Below are 15,011 nucleotides of genomic sequence, written 5' to 3'. Positions count from 1 at the left end.
CACACGTTTCGGAGAGGAAGTGAGCACATCAAAACTTTGGAGAACTGAGAGGCCAGGCAGAAGCAAGAGCTGGTGGGGAAATCCTGGTGCTCTAAGAACAGGGCCCCAAGCGGGGGGGGGGGGGGGAGGGAGGAGAAATAGCCGCACCAAAGATGGAGCTGAAACTCCTGAGAACGACACAGCCAGGAGGTGTTGCAGAGGCCATTGCCATTTTGCAGTGCACCCTGGCAGCAGCGAGGTGGCGGCAGCAGCAGCAGCAGCAGCAGCTCCCAGCCTTTTGCAGCCCCAGCTGGGATCTGTGACACGCAGGCTCAGCCCCCCAAAGCCCCCTGCAAGCATTTGGCTTGCACTTGGAGAATTCGCAGCCGGTCTGGGCAAATATTGCAGAGAGTGGGCGAGATGAGAGGCGGCATGTGCAGCTCAGTCTCAGCAAGCAACGTGGAAGGAGAGCAAAGCTGCATTTCTGTGCACAATTGTAAAGTTGAAAGGGACCAAAAGGGTCGTCTCTCACACACACACACACCCGCAATGCAGAGGGCTTAAGAGGTGCCAGAGCAGCACGTGGTCCCTGGAGGGAATGGCTGCACCCCCATCACCTGTTCTCCTACCTGTGCACTTTCAAAACCAGAGAGGGAAAGAATGGTCAGTCTGCATTTCTTAGTACAGAAAGTATTGATCCGATGTGCAGAGATCGTTCCTCTTCTGATTAATTGAATAGGATTCTAGAAGGTTTCTATGTGAAAGAAACAGGAAGGTTTCTGTTGTTTGGGTTATATTTCTTCTGGGAAGCTGAGTACAGCTGGCTTAAACTGGCTTTGTTGTCCTTTTTGTCATGGTCATACTGGCTATTATAGTCAGGCCAGGAGGAGCCAGGCTCTCACTCATTTTTCTTTTCTTTGTTCTGGTGTTCTGTATGCTGTAGTGTGAAGGTTTCATCTTATTACAAGTTTGCAAGTTTTATTTAAGTGCTGCAACTGGATCTTTATGGACTGTGCCAATCCTGAATGTTTTGGATTTGTGACCATTATGCTCATTTCCCTTCGGTATCAGTAAAAGCTCTGCTGGATGAAGTACAATTGCCTTTGGAAACTCTGCTACATGTTTAAGTTTTTCCCTGCTCCCCCTTCATGGGCGACAAGGACCTGTAACCTTCCCTGCCATGATGGCAGGAGTCTTTCACCACCAGCAGCTTTTTCTTCCCAATGTCTCTGGAAAACCTCCAGCCAACTTCTCTTGCCTGTCCCCAAACCCAGCCTTGCTCCAAAGCAACCAAGAGCCTGAGCTCAACCACATTGCTTCTCTGTCTACACAAACTGATGCTCTGAGTATTCATGGTTCAAGGCAATTAAGTTTCCAGGACAGAGTCCCAGTAATGACCCAGAGGAGGCATCTCATCCTGCGGCCTCCTTTGCAACAGAAAGGCAGTGGAAATGCTAAATCTGGATGTCTTGAAAGAGGCTGAAATAGCTAATCAGTTTCAGAACAGTCTGTACCTGTCTGGCTTCTAAACAGGTGGAGAAGAGCTGACCATCTTCTGTTGGAGGCAGGAGTCCTCTGCGTTGAATGTTTCCCCTTTCTGTCCAAGGAACAGCTCAGCCCCCCAGAGATCCAGGCACTCACCAAGAGAAAACTTCACCTCCTTAGCTTCTTTCCTGACTGCAAAGCAACAGGGAGGAGGCAGCACTGCAAAAGTCGACCAGCGCTCCCACGGGAAGAGGTGGGCAAGCGGCGGCTCTCCGGTGTAGCCGGCAGGAATAGAACGAAGCCCACCCACCCACGTGGCTCCCGGACAGCTGCCTGTCAAGGCAAGAAAGGTTCTCCTGGCATCTTTGTGGTGGCCTTCAACTCTCCCTCCAGACAGAAATCACACTGCAAGGCTTCTCTCGTCTTTCTTTGGCGGTTACTCTCTAAAGCACCACATTCTTGTGTTGTTTAAATAATAAAGCGGTTCAGCCTGAACTCAATCAGAGATGCTCCAAAAGTGGTCCATCTATGCAAGAATCCTGCTTTTCATAGAAGATGCTAGTGCCTTAAATGGTCTTGAGCTTCCTCCGAAAGTCATGGCTTGCTCAGCAGGCGAGAACATCCAGTCTGCCCAGGCAGTGTCTGCTGAATCTCCCCCTGGGTGTGGGGCTCCCACTGCCCCTCTCAAGCCTCCCATTCAGAGAAACTAAAGACACACTAAACACACTGCCTATTTTGCCACTGGTGCCAGAAATACAGATTTTGCTTTCTTTGTCACAGGACCAAGTCCTCAAGGACCTTCTTTCTTTTTAAGGCTCAGCTGGACTGACCCCTTGTCCCTCAGGGCTGGGCCTGCATCTTCTGGCCCCCTGAAGGAAGCGTCAGTTTGCATTTCTTCGTGCAGAAAGTATTGATCTGATGTGCAGAGATCTTTCCTATTCTACTTAATTCAAGAGGGTTGTGGCAGCTTCTCTGCGTGAAAGAAACAGGCAGAAGGTTCCTGATGTTCTTCCATCAGAGATGCTGAGTACAGTTGGCTTAAACTGGTTCTCTTATCCCTTCTGTCAAGGTCAGGCTGACTATAATAAGAGGCCAGAAGGAGCCTGGGCTTCACTTTTTCTATCTCTCTTCCTTCTGGTGTTCTGTACATAGTATGCTGAGTGTTATGGTTTAGACTTATTATAAATTATTGTAAGTTTAAGTCTGTTGCAACTGGATTTCTTATTGAAAGGGCCAATCCTGAATTTTTTGCATTTGTGACCATTTTGCTCATTTGCCTCCAGGAGCAGGAAAGATCTGCTGGATGAAATATTAATTGCCTCTGGTCTATTTTTTGGGAATCCTGCAACGTGTTTAAGTTTTCACTCTGCTAACTATATGTTGGAATTTGCTCTGGATCAATACTGAGTAGAATTTCATGACACGAAGGAAGCCTCTTGGCAGCTCTTGCATAGACAAGGCGCCTGGATGATGCCCGAAAGCCAACACTCTGACCTAGCAAGGAGCAATTGCCAAGAAACCGCCAGGAGGCAGGATTCTTCCCCACCCCCAGGAAGCTGGGGACAAGTGTCAAGGGAATGACTTGCCAGGCGACAGCAGACTTCTTCACATGGCACACAGGTAGCTCACAAAAGAGCTGTTCCACCAGGCCTTTGGCCAAGGCACAGCCTGACCCCCTCCTTTCGTAATCCTCACAGAACTCTAGCCCAATGGTTGCCATTAATTGGATCTGAACTGATTTTAGAATGAATTGATTTTAGAATGCTGTATTATTTTACTGTTGTTAGGCACTCTGAGCCCGGCTTCGGCTGGGGAGGGCGGGATATAAATAAAATTATTATTATTATTATTACTATTAAAAGGGAGAACCAGGCACATGCATAGAGGAATTTGGCTGCGGATGGTTGCTAAGCTCCCTCAGGAGATGGCAGGATGCTTCAAAGGACCAGGTGCTGGGGAACGCGACGGCTGGGAGACGACGTGTTGGCCCCGTGGGGATCAGGAGGCTGGACGCGATCCGGACGGGCCTTGGGTCAAATCCGGCAGACAACCCAAGGCCAGAAGCCAGTTGGTGCTGGGTGGCCCAGCAGTGAAGGGCTCTGGAATCGCCCTCCATTTGGGGTTGTGGTGGGAAGTGTCTCACCTGGGGGATGGAGACACTCTTTGGGAGGCTCCGGGGCAACCGGGGGCTCTCCCCAGGCCCACCCCTTCTGCAACGAAGGCTGCTCCATGGAGGTTCAAGGAACAGGCCCTGAGGCCTCTGGGGGAGCCTGAAGAGGGAACGGCTGGAGCCTGGCGTGCACCTTCAACAGGGGAAGTCCAGTAAGAGGGGCTGGAGGCAGGAGGTGCTGCTAAAAGGTCCTTTATTAAAGGTTACACGGATTGCTTCCTGCCACAGCGGCACATTAAACAGGGATTAAAAACCGCAACAGTAATAATTGTGGTGATCCAAAGAGCGGTTTTATCTTACATCCATTGACAACAACTACACGGCGTCTAAAAGCAGGTCTGAGAAATACAAGGTCTGTTATTATACAGCTGTACAAGTGCCAAGAGGAAAAAAATAGAAAAACAACCCCCCCAATATACAAATAGAATCCCCCCTCAACATGCGGCTCTTGGGTGTTTCTTTGAGGGCCACAGCACACGGAGGGCGGGGGCCGGGTCATCCGCCATGGCAGTTGGCAGCTTGGCTTCTTACTGCACGGTTCCTAGTGCAAAGTTGTTTCCGGTGGGTGGGTGGGTTCACGATGGTTGCACCAGGAAAACCTCTCCCTCCCTGCACGGCCCAAAAGCAACACTTGTGGGGGGGGGAAGGGGGGGGAGAGACTCCCAGGACAAAGACTTGGCGCAGAAACAGAAGAGGATGGAGAATAAGGCGGCCCTGAGAGAGAGGATGGTGCTCAGGTGGGCAAAGGGGGGATTTTTGGTCAGTGTTGTGCTTGTCTGGGGTGGGGGCAGTGAAGCTCCTGCAGCCCCCCCTGCTTCCACTCGGACCCGGGCTCAACCAGGCTCCGGGCAAAACACAGCTGACCTTGGGCTTTCCTGCCCACCCAAAACCAGCAAAGGCGTCAGGCTCACCAACAGGTTGGACTCCCAAGGAATCAGCCTGGAACAAGCAGCTGCTCACCTTCCTCCTTGAAATCTCCTCTGCAGAACGTGGACACCCCCCAACCCCCCTCAGGCCAGGAGTGTCTGGCCCACCTTGGCTTCGTCTTCCTGCCCACGCAAGAGAATAGTGTTCCTTGCTCCGCAGCGCCAACCCCAGAGGAGCAGCCATGACGGAGGCAGGCACCCCAAGTCCAAGACCTCCCCCCCTTGCTCTGACTCTCTGCCTTCTGCTAAGGGTCCAGACAGGTCTCCTGCGGCCGGCAAAGGGGCCGACCGAGACGCGAGGCTCCTCCCCTGGTCAAAGAGAGCGGGCGGCTGCGCTTTCCGCACACGTTGGCATCGGTCACCCAAGAAGGGTGGAAACGCAGGAGGGCTCAGCTCCCTTCCTCCGTGGAGCGCGACTCCGACTTCAGCTTGACAAACTCCTTGGCCACTTCATCGTTGGTCCTTTGCGAGAGGATCCTCAAGACCGTCAGCCCCGTGTCGTCCATGTGGACCCTCCGCCCCAGCGGGCACCAGCAGGCACAGCTGCCCTTGTCGGCCACGTCCCGGAGCTGCATCACGGCGATGCCCAGCACACGGTCCTCGCGGGCAAAGCAGTAGTCCTTCACGCACACCTGCAGCTCGTAGGCGTCTGGCCCGTCCTCATTCCCCAGGATGCTGCAAGAGAGCGAGGGGACGCCCCGTTAAAACTCTGGCAGGGAGACGGGGTCCCGGGACCAGGAGCCCCCCACCCCCAGTGGAAAAAGCCCTTTGGGAAGTTGGCATCTTCCTCCTGAGCCTTGCTCCTGCCAGGAGTTCTCTTGTTTCGTCTCATCATATTCAGTTTTATCACTTTGGTAAAGGCTAAGAAACACCGTGCACATATTGCGAAGGCTACCCTGCGCTTGCAGGGCGAGGGAGAGAAGGGCTGTGGGATTCCTGCAAGGCTCCCTCTGCGTGGCCTGATCCTGCATTCCCAGGCCGAGGGGCTGCTTGCCTGTCTCTTGACCCAGTTGGGGAGAGGACGGGAGGGAGAGGACAGGACTTACAAGTGGAACGTCTCGTTGTACTTTGGGGCCCAGTTGTTGCTCTTCGACTTGGTGGTGAATTTCCGCTTCTTGTCGCTCTGGTGTGGCCCAATCATGGTCACCTCCACGAAAGGGCGGAACATGCCCGAAGTCTGCCACTTCAGGTCGTTGGCTGCCACCACTGCGGGAGGAGAGAAAGAGGCTGGGGGAGAGGTCCGGCTCAACCGCTCCACATCCCCTGGCCAAGCCAGAGAGGGCAAAGGGGGTCTGGACTCACCATACGCAACAAGCAGCAACCCGAGAGGCTGCCCAAGGCAGAAGCCCAGGCCCTCTTGCCCAGCTCAAGGCACACACTCTCACTGAAGCTTCTTCCTCGGCCGCTGGCCGGCCTCCCACAGACGCATCTTCCCCACACCACTGTCCTGACCAGGGAAAAGCTCTTTCTGCCATTTGGGAAGCTCGTGGACCAGTATATGGCTGTGCTACTTTAGAGACAGCTCAGCCTGTCCCCAAGGGCAGCTGGCCTCTCCACTTGCAACGAAGCCACACCCACAAAAGGCTGCTCCGAAAGGGAGTCCCCACCCTGGTGAGTGACAGTCCTGCAAGCCTCTGGGGGCGATTGTGGGGGGGGGGGGAGAGAGCAAGGCGGGCAGCCTGTTCTGCTCAAAGACTCACTCCGTGCCCGCCTGGATGGCCAACTCTCCAGCACAGCGGCTGCCTTGACATTTCCGGGGTTGCCAAGAGACCAGGCCTGGCTGCTAGACCATCAGAGGAGCGGGGTGGGTGGGTGTGTTTGGTTACCTTTCACCGTGACCTTGTGCTCCCCGGTGCCGGGGTGTGTGTACAAGTCGATCTGAATGGACACTTCGCCCACGGGGTCGTCCACTCCTGAGCCTGGGGGGCAGAGAAAGAGAAAGAGCGCCACAGACGGCATTGGCATGTGCCTAAAGTCGGGGGGACGACGACGATGACTGCATCCCGTTACCCAAAGACTCCCCCCCCCACGCCTCTGCTCCCTCCTGCCTTTCTGTTTTGAAGCCTAGTTCTCTGCTATCTTCTTTGGACTGGATCCCTGCTCTCTTTCCTCCTGCCCAAAGCACAGTCAGCCCAGCTCTAGGCAGGGGGGGCCTGGCTGCCTCGTGCCCCCTGGAAGGGGCTGCTGTTCCCCGGTCAAGAGCACCTACTGGCTGCCGATCCACAGCCCCCTTGGAGGCTTCTCCCTCCTGCTCCTCAGCAACGCTTCCCACCACTGACAGGTGTTTGTGTGTCTCTCTCAAGGCATTTTAGCACCAAAGGGACCCAGTCGAGACAGTGGGTGGGCACTGCAAAAGCAGGCAGAGGCGCTGGCTCAGAGCTGCCACACGCTCAACACTTTGGTTCCTGGAGACTGTCCTCTCAGACACACAACATGAAGGCAATGGCAGGGCCAGAGGGTGTGTTTTGGGGGTGGGGGGCTGCCAGGTGGCTAAAACAGACCCTCTGGGGTGGCAGTTGTGTCTCCGCAGAGCAGGCTTTCCAGTGCACATCCTTCACCTGGTGCAGCATTTTAAAGGCTCCTGCTGATTATGAAACTGAGTCAGGTGGGAGGAGGATGTGCGGAGAGCAGTGGCAAAGCCTCAGGAGCAGAGAGAAGCTCCAACCTCACCCTGCCTTTCACGGCCCCCGCCTGCTCCTGGGAGCTTGAACCCATCTTAACCATACAGACTCTTCCAGATTTGCAGAAAGAGCTTCAGCCGAAAGCCAAGCCTTCATTGGACTGTCCACCACAGCGTCGAATGAGGCGCACTGTTCGCCTGGGGTCCAGAACTGAGACCATCTCAGTCGGCTGCTCCACAGTGCACTCGGTGCATGCTCAGAGGAGCCTTCTACTGTGCAAAGTGTGAAGCATCTATTTCTCTCACCACGACGGCTGTTCGAACATCCAGAGCTGCACACTTCTGCCATCAGGCTGACAAAACTCCCCAGGGAGAGCACACACACCCCTCCCCGGGGGGAGATTGCAAGGCGCACGCCACAAGATGCTACGAGGCGAGTGATCCAGGAGGGGAGGAAAGGCCTGGGGTGCTAGAGGGGGGCAGAGAAAGGCCAAGGGGGGGTGAGGGTGGGGGGCTCCAAAGCACAGCAGGTTTGCAGCCGGCCAATGTTGTCATGGCAACATTGGCCTGGAACATACCCTTATCAGGACGGACATCCTCATTAGCCGTAAACCTAATCCCTTTCCCACCATGCACTGGGGCAAGCAGCAGGCAGGATGGAGAGAGAGAAGAGTTTGGTTACCACCTGGCCAAGATTACAATGCAGAAACCCACCGGGGCAGAGAAGGCAGGGCTGGCCGTGGGAATGGCTCAGAGGGGAGGGAAGGGAGCTCCTCTCCACGGGAGGCTGAGCATTGGGGGGGGGGCCTGGAGCCCTAAAACGGGCTGCCTTCGGGGCCCAAGTTGGAGAAGGAGGAAGTCTCCTTGCTCTGGCTGCAGAGGAGGGAAAGCTGGACCCTGGCCTTGCTCCGGCCGGCCCAGAGTCCTCTGGATGAGATGAAGCTCACTTGTTGATTGCTCACTTCTCAGCCCCTGAACAAAGCAGAGCCCCCCAGCTGGGACTCCCAGGCAAGCCCTGGGGGGCTGGTGCAGGGGCTCAGGAAAGGCTGGGGGTGGGGGGGTGAAGCCCACCCCGGGTGTCATCCCTGAGGGGGTGACAAAATGGCACACTGAGAGGGGCGGCACTTACTGTGGGGCCTGGCCTGCAGTCCGCCCGAGCCACACGTCTCTCCCAGGAGTGGTGCGGTGGCTTGGGGCCCTGTGCTGCCCAAAATGGCAGCGTGGGGCTTGCACCCACCAGGCGGACTCTGTGGGCAGCTCGATCGCCATGCTGCCTCCGTGCGCGGATTGGCCCATGGCTCCGGGTGCCGAAGCAGCTAGCTACACCCCTGGGCTGGTGACCCGTTCCACTTTGGGCCAGGCCAGGCCAGGCTGGCTCACTCACCCTTTCACTCAGCCTCGAGTCAAAGCAGCAGCAGCCTCTCCCCTCGGCCTCCAGGCGGGAGCCAGAGGCAAAGGCAGCTGCCGAGCTGAGCTGAAGGAGGCCAGGCATGCGCCGTCAGGAGAATGGAGAGCATCAAAGGACCCCTGGCGCAGGAGTGGCCCAAGGCACCTTTCCTACCCCCAACAGACGCCCCACACACTCCAAAGGGGGTCCATCTCCCCCCTCACACTTTGGATTGAGGGGCCCCTTTTGGACAGTTCACTGCTTCTCTGGCGTTTCCAGGAAGAAAGGGCTCTTGGGTTGCTTATACACTTGGGCTGACCCCAGACAAGAAGCGCTCAAGGGCCTGGGAATCAGCTCCAGGGGCCACACGGCTGGCTCTGCTGGGACGGAGCAGCAGGCAGGGACCACCCAAAAGTACCCCCTGGGGCATCAACAGGGAAGACAAGGTGGGCATGCGTTCCCTCTCTGCTTTTCCAGGGTTCAGCTGAGCTCACTCCCTGGACTGTCCCCAGAACATGGCTGTGCACGGCCTGCTCTGGTGAGCACATGCACTTTTGAGGAAGGGCGCAAAGAGGCAACTGACGGAGGCCCCCCCAGCCCTGCCCCATGGTGCCTCCGCTGCCTCCCCCTCCCCCACCTGAATGAGTCTCGCCCTTGCGCAGGATCCTCACCTTGCGCTGTCTGCGTCTGCACGAAGGTCTTGATGAGCGTGTCGGTGGTTTGCGTGTAGAGGGACAGCGCATAGCGCAGAGACTGCAGGTCTGAGCTCTTCTCCAGAAAGGTCTTCTTCAGGCCGCTTCCCCCGGCGTGGAAATATTGCTGTGGAAAAGAGGCAGTTTGGGGGGGGGGAGCGTGATGGCTGGGGGCTCGGGGGTCCCCTGTAGTCCCAGAACACTCTAAGGGGACCCACCAGGCAGCGTCACAACATGAATTAAGGAGCATGACTTCATGACATCTTTGGTTTACAGAAAGTAGTTTTCTTGGGTGTCACATCAGAGGGGATGAGTTGAATAGCATTTATATATAGCTGACAGACAAAGAATCGGAAGTTCCTTGTTCTCTTAACTGTAACTCCCCCTCCCCTTTTCTCCTCCCTTTGTCTCTCTTTCGTTATTTCCTCTTTCTCTTCCCTTCTTCTCCCTTCTCTCGAGCTCTCTATTTATTTTTGTCTTTCTTCTCTTCAGGGTTTGGGTCTTTACTTAGATTAACATTTCAGTTTTGATAAAAAAAGAGAAATTGGATAATAATCTTCGTATCCCTTTTCCCAAATGCTAATAAAAAATACTAAAAAACAAACACGCAACTGGAGGCTGGAACCCCCGTTTTCCCCTTTCCTGACGGGCGGCTTCCTGGATTAAAGGGGCCCTTCCTAGCCCATCAACGCTACGGACATTTTCTCCTGCAGTCCTTGTGGGATTTACAAGGAAGAAGGCCTCACTGCCTCTTCTCTCTGCCTCTGGGCAAGGCCCTTCTCACCAAAAACTAGACTCCTTCCTCCCCTTTTGGGCCATACATGTCAGAGGCAGAAGGAGGAAGCAGCCAGGGACCCACCCAGAGACCCACCTGCCCTGCTCCTTGGGCCACAGGGGGTGGGGACCCCCAACTGCCTCTCCCCCAAGCCCACGAAGGGGACTCTGGAACTGAGTGGTCCAGAAGATGGAAGGAGGAAGGGCTTCTGTCGCAGCTAGAAGAAAGCCTAGCGCAGTCTCTGTCTTACAGCCATCTCCCTTGTGGACTGAGAAAGCAGCTAAATTAAATTGGCCTGCAATCAATAATAATAATAATAATAATAATGATGATGATGATGATGATGATGATAATAATAATAATAATAATAATAATAATAATAATAATAATAATAATAATAATAATAATAATTTACACCCTGCCCATCCGTCTGGGTTTCCCCAGCCACCCTGGGTGGCTCCCAACGGAATATTAAAAATAGAATCAAACATGTAAAACTTCCCTAAATAAGGCTGCCTTTAGATGTCTTTTAAAACTCAGGTAGTTATTTATTTCCTTGATATCTGATGGGAGGGTGCCACCACCGAGAAGGCTCTCTGCCTGGTTCCCTGTAACCTCGTTTCTCGCAATGAGGGAACCGCCAGAAGGCCCTCGGCACTGGACCTCAGTGTCTGGGCTGAACGATGGGGGTGGAGACGCTTCTTCAGGTATACCGGGCCAAGGCCGTTTAGGGCTTTAAAGGTCAGCACCAACACTTTGAATTGTGCTCAGAAACGTACTGGGAGCCAATGCAGATCTCTCAGAACCGGTGTTATGTGGTCCCGGCGGCCGCTCCCAGTCACCAGTCTAGCTGCCACATTCTGGATTAATTGCAGTTTCCGGGTCACCTTCAAAGGTAGCCCCATGTAGAGCGCGTTGCAGTAGTCCAAGCGTGAGATAACCAGAGCATGCACCACTCTGGCCAGACAGTCCATGGGAGGGTCTCAGCCTGTGTACCAGGTGGAGCTGGTAGACAGCTGCCTTGGACACAGAATTTACTTATAGAATCTAGTCTCAGGCTGTTTTGGGACACACCTGAAGTCACTGAACTTTATATGTTCTGCTGCTGCCCTTTTTAATAGGTAAAATGTCTTACCTGGGAACCTGATTTAGACCCACCCTCTGCCCCAGAGGTTCTGGCGCTGGCCAACATCCCCACCCCCTGGGTGGGTGAGCAACAACTGCTGAGCTTCCTGCTCTCCCTGGAATTCACAGAATCACAGAACTGCAGAGCTGGGAAGGTCCCAGGGGTCATGTAGCCCAACCCCCTGCAATGCAGGAATCACCATTGTTTGTGTTTGAGGAACTGAGGCGGGTGTGTGTGTGTGTGTGTGTGTGTGTGTGTGTGTCACTAACCTTAATGGTGTCTAGAGCCAGTTCCAGCACCGCACACTGCTTTGGGGTGAGACTCCGCGTTTCCTCCCTGACCATGTGATCCTGAAACAGTAGATGGCGAGATTAGGGCTGTTTCGGGGGGGGGGGGCGCGTCCTTAAACGGTAAGGATACAAAAGGGAAGGCAAGCGTAGGGGTGGGTCAGGGATCCAGCGGCAGGGGACCTTTGCTGTGAGATGCCTATGAAGAGACACGCGGCAGGAAGACGAGCGGAGCAGAGGGAGTGGGAATGCGGCCACAGGCCTGTCTCTGGAGACCTATGCAAGCTCACATGGGAGAGAAGACGGAGGGGACAACACACACACCAGCTGCAAGGAAGAAAACTCTGCACAAAGGTCTTCTGGAAGGGACCCCGGGGCCATCTAGTCCCACCCCCTGCAACGCAGGAATCTTTGGCCCAAGGTGGGGTTCAAACCCACAACCCTGAGATTGAGAGTCTCAGGCTTAATATGGAAAGAAAGAAAGATGTTAATTGATTAAGTTAATCTTACTTGAAAGTGGTATTGGGAAACTGCTAGAATGACTTATATGGAAACTCAGCTAGGGAAATTCGAGGAAGTCATCTAACAAGGATAACAAAATTGGGAATTTATCAGTTAGGATAAATGTATGTTTGTTTGCTTTTCTTTCTGTTTGTTTTTCAGATTGTAATGTTTTTCTTTTTAAGTTTGTTATAAATTTGGAAAATTAATTTTAAATTTTTTTTGGGGGGGGAGAGTCTCATGCTATGAGGGCTTCATTCTTGCAGGGATGGTGGGCAGAGAGTCGATGTAACGGCCTGCGGTCAAGCATCATGCGCCAAGAGCCAAGGCAAAATCCATCTTACGCCTGGGCAGGGACTCAGGCACTGGCCATGGTTACGACAACGGTGACAAGACGCACAAGGGGACACAAGGGCATTCTGTGGGACGCACAAGGAAGACAGCCACAGTCACAGGCAGAGCAGGCGGGGGGCGGAGGGCCATGCGCTAGCGGTTACACCCCCCCCCCATACCTTCAGCTTCGACAAGTGTCCCAGTTCTTTAGCGGCGCTGAAAATCAGCGGGGTCCCCTGCGGGCGTGACGAGCAAGAGAGGAAAGACAAGACAGGAGGAGCAGAAGGTTACACCCCGGATTCTGAGCAGGCAGAGGCAGCCAGCGGGACCCTGGCCCAGGCAGGAGACCCTCTTGCAAGCGCCTGCTTCGGTGCCCACTAGGGCTGCTTCAGGGGGGAAACAAGGTGGGCAGCCTTCGTGGGTCACACCAGTACAGTAGGGAAGAGGGATCGGGAGGCCTCAAAGGCTTTGCCTCGAGCGGAACATGCTGGCTTGTCAACGGAAGGAGAGGCGCTTGCGGGGGAAGCCCCACTTATCTTGGCTTAGCCGTCAAACGGCCATCTTGGCAATCTCCAAGATACACAGGAGTGGACGCAGCCAGCTTAGAGACAGGGCCACTTTCCCACCTAGGTGACCTCCCAGGAGTGGGCTGGGCCAGAGGTCAATGTGGGCAGGGCAACGAGTGCAAATATTATGGTTGTACTGCAGGAGCACTTCTACGCACACAACCTCCTCTGCCCTCCATCTGAGCAACCCAGAGGCATCATCAGGGTTCAAAGTCAGGCAGAAACGTCCAAGGCAGGTCTGAAGAAGTGCTGGTAAGAGTCCAGGAAGAAGGCAGAGAGTCTGTTTCAGGAGCCTAATTCAGTTTATTTTACCTTGATGGGCCCTCGCGCATGTTCACTTCATCAAATCTGGCCCTCTTTTAAAAAGTCTGGACCCCCTGCTAGAGGGTCCTCCCCCCTGGCTGAGAGGCTATCTGCCTACTCCCCCTTCCACTAAAGCCCCTCACTCCTAAGGAAGTCCCAGGGCTCAGCTGGAAGGATGGGATACAAGGCTGGTATGGTCAGACTTGGGGGGTATTTTCTGCACAAAGGTTCCAGAAGAAAACAAAAGAGAGAGGAAAACTTCACTTCCAAGCCAGTAGAAGCTGCCCTGGTCTGCTCACCATCATCCCTTGGCTCCGAAGCCCTTGCCACTAGCCAGCCCTGGGGACGTTGTGCTGGCTTGGTCATGGTGGCCCCTTGAGGTCCCTGGGGAAGCGAGGCTCTTCCTCCAGCGCCAAGAGGAGCCCCAAGCCAAGAACCCTCCTTTCCACACCCGTCTGCTGCACTCGTGGGGAAAGGGCCAGTCGACAGCATTCTGCTTTAGCGTTTCCAGCCCCCTTTGCGCCACGAACCCCTCACTCCCCGCACCCTGTGGCCAGGGGAACATGCACACGTACCCCTCCCGCCTCAGCCTAGAATCCAACTGGGAACAGCAAAGAGCCAGCTGGGAATCCAGCTCTTGCAGAAACAGAAATATCTCGCCTGGCAGAGGCACGAGGGAACCCGGTGTGGAACCAAAACGGTGGCCATGTTCCGGAAGGCCTGCAAATGCCACCTTGGGAGTCAGGATAACCTTGGGGCTGATTGTCATTTGCTGCCAGAATGAGCTCACTTATGTTCAGCTGCCTGAACATAATGCTTATGTTCCGCTTATGTTCGGAAGCCTGAGTTTTGGTTCCGCTGGTGGGGAGAAGTGAGGCTTCTTAGAGATGGTCTTAGAGATGGAGGAGAGCTGGGAAGGGGCCTCCAAGCCGGGGGCAAGTTAACTGGGCTCCTGGGGCCAGATTACATAGTTAGTTTTTGTATAAGATGTGATGCCTAAATGCTTTCCCGGGTGCCGACAAGTCGTGGCGACCGCTTGCCTCTTCAGGGTCCACGCTGAGTCTGGCTCTGCAGTCGGTGTTGTACATTGGCCTGTTCTTCTAATAAAGAGCTAGAATGGATCCCTCTGGTGTTTTTTAGCTCCTCCGGTATCCCAGCACCAAACCACTCACACAGGCCCTCCTCCTTTGTGCTTCCCAGGACACAAGATTTCACCAGGCTCTAGGAAGCTGGCAGCCACGGCCCCTGACCCAGAGTCTGATGGGCTTCTGGCCTCCAGGCATGGAGACATCCCTCCGTTTCCACAGCACCAGAGTCGATTGGCTGAGCCTTCTCCTGACGACTGCAGCTGCCTGGCGCTCCCTCTTCTGCCTCGGGGCTCCTGGGACTGCGCCAAGAAGCACCAGGCCCACCCAAGCCAGGCTCCCCTGCTCTCCAGAGGGAACAGGTCTCTGGCCAGGCTGCAGCACCTTTCCCTTGTCATCCTTAAAGCTTTCCCTGCAGGCACAGCATGGACACAGGGCTGCTGAAAACGGGCTTTGCAAAATGTCCCTTTTTGTTCCTGTTAATGGCTGCTACAAGGCCGGGCAAAAATTACCCTCCCCACGCCAGGCAAGAGAGAGGAAAGATTTCAAAGGATGGGGGCACAAAGAAAGGTCTCTTGGCTGCCCCATACACCAGTGTGGGGGGGGGGGCTTTCCTTGGCACTGCACTCAAGAAGGCAATGGGTGGCTCCTTGGAGGAACACAATGTGGGACTTGCTGCCATTGCCCACGGCAATTGGGACCCGCTTCTCTCTGGGTCCATTCTGTTCCGCGGAGTGGGGGGCGGGCTTTGTGCAGAGAAGAGGCTGGTGGGCCAC

General features: G+C 54.8%; 1 protein-coding gene across 9 annotated transcripts in view; it reads right to left on the bottom strand.

Moving 5' to 3' along the window:
• Window positions 1-3,810: 3,810 nt before the first annotated feature.
• The window catches only part of UNC13B (unc-13 homolog B), a 179,745-nt gene continuing 168,544 nt past the window's right edge, over window positions 3,811-15,011 (bottom strand). For 8 of the 9 annotated variants that reach the window (XM_081212557.1, XM_081212563.1, XM_081212559.1 and 5 more), the window contains 6 exons: window positions 12,461-12,517; window positions 11,430-11,510; window positions 9,239-9,386; window positions 6,387-6,479; window positions 5,607-5,766; window positions 3,811-5,235 (listed from right to left, as the gene is read on the bottom strand). In XM_081212557.1, coding sequence (XP_081068683.1) covers window positions 4,950-5,235; window positions 5,607-5,766; window positions 6,387-6,479; window positions 9,239-9,386; window positions 11,430-11,510; window positions 12,461-12,517 — 825 coding nt within the window. In that variant the 3' untranslated portion in view covers window positions 3,811-4,949. The remainder of the gene's footprint in view (window positions 5,236-5,606; window positions 5,767-6,386; window positions 6,480-9,238; window positions 9,387-11,429; window positions 11,511-12,460; window positions 12,518-15,011) is intronic. The other variant, XM_081212561.1, reaches the window with a different exon arrangement.

Source organism: Podarcis bocagei (genome assembly GCF_964188305.1).
Source record: "Podarcis bocagei genome assembly, chromosome: 11".
In the NCBI taxonomy this organism is placed as follows: domain Eukaryota; kingdom Metazoa; phylum Chordata; class Lepidosauria; order Squamata; family Lacertidae; genus Podarcis; species Podarcis bocagei.
The sequence above is the reverse complement of the archived record's forward strand: the minus strand, read 5'-3'. Positions and strand labels throughout refer to the sequence as shown.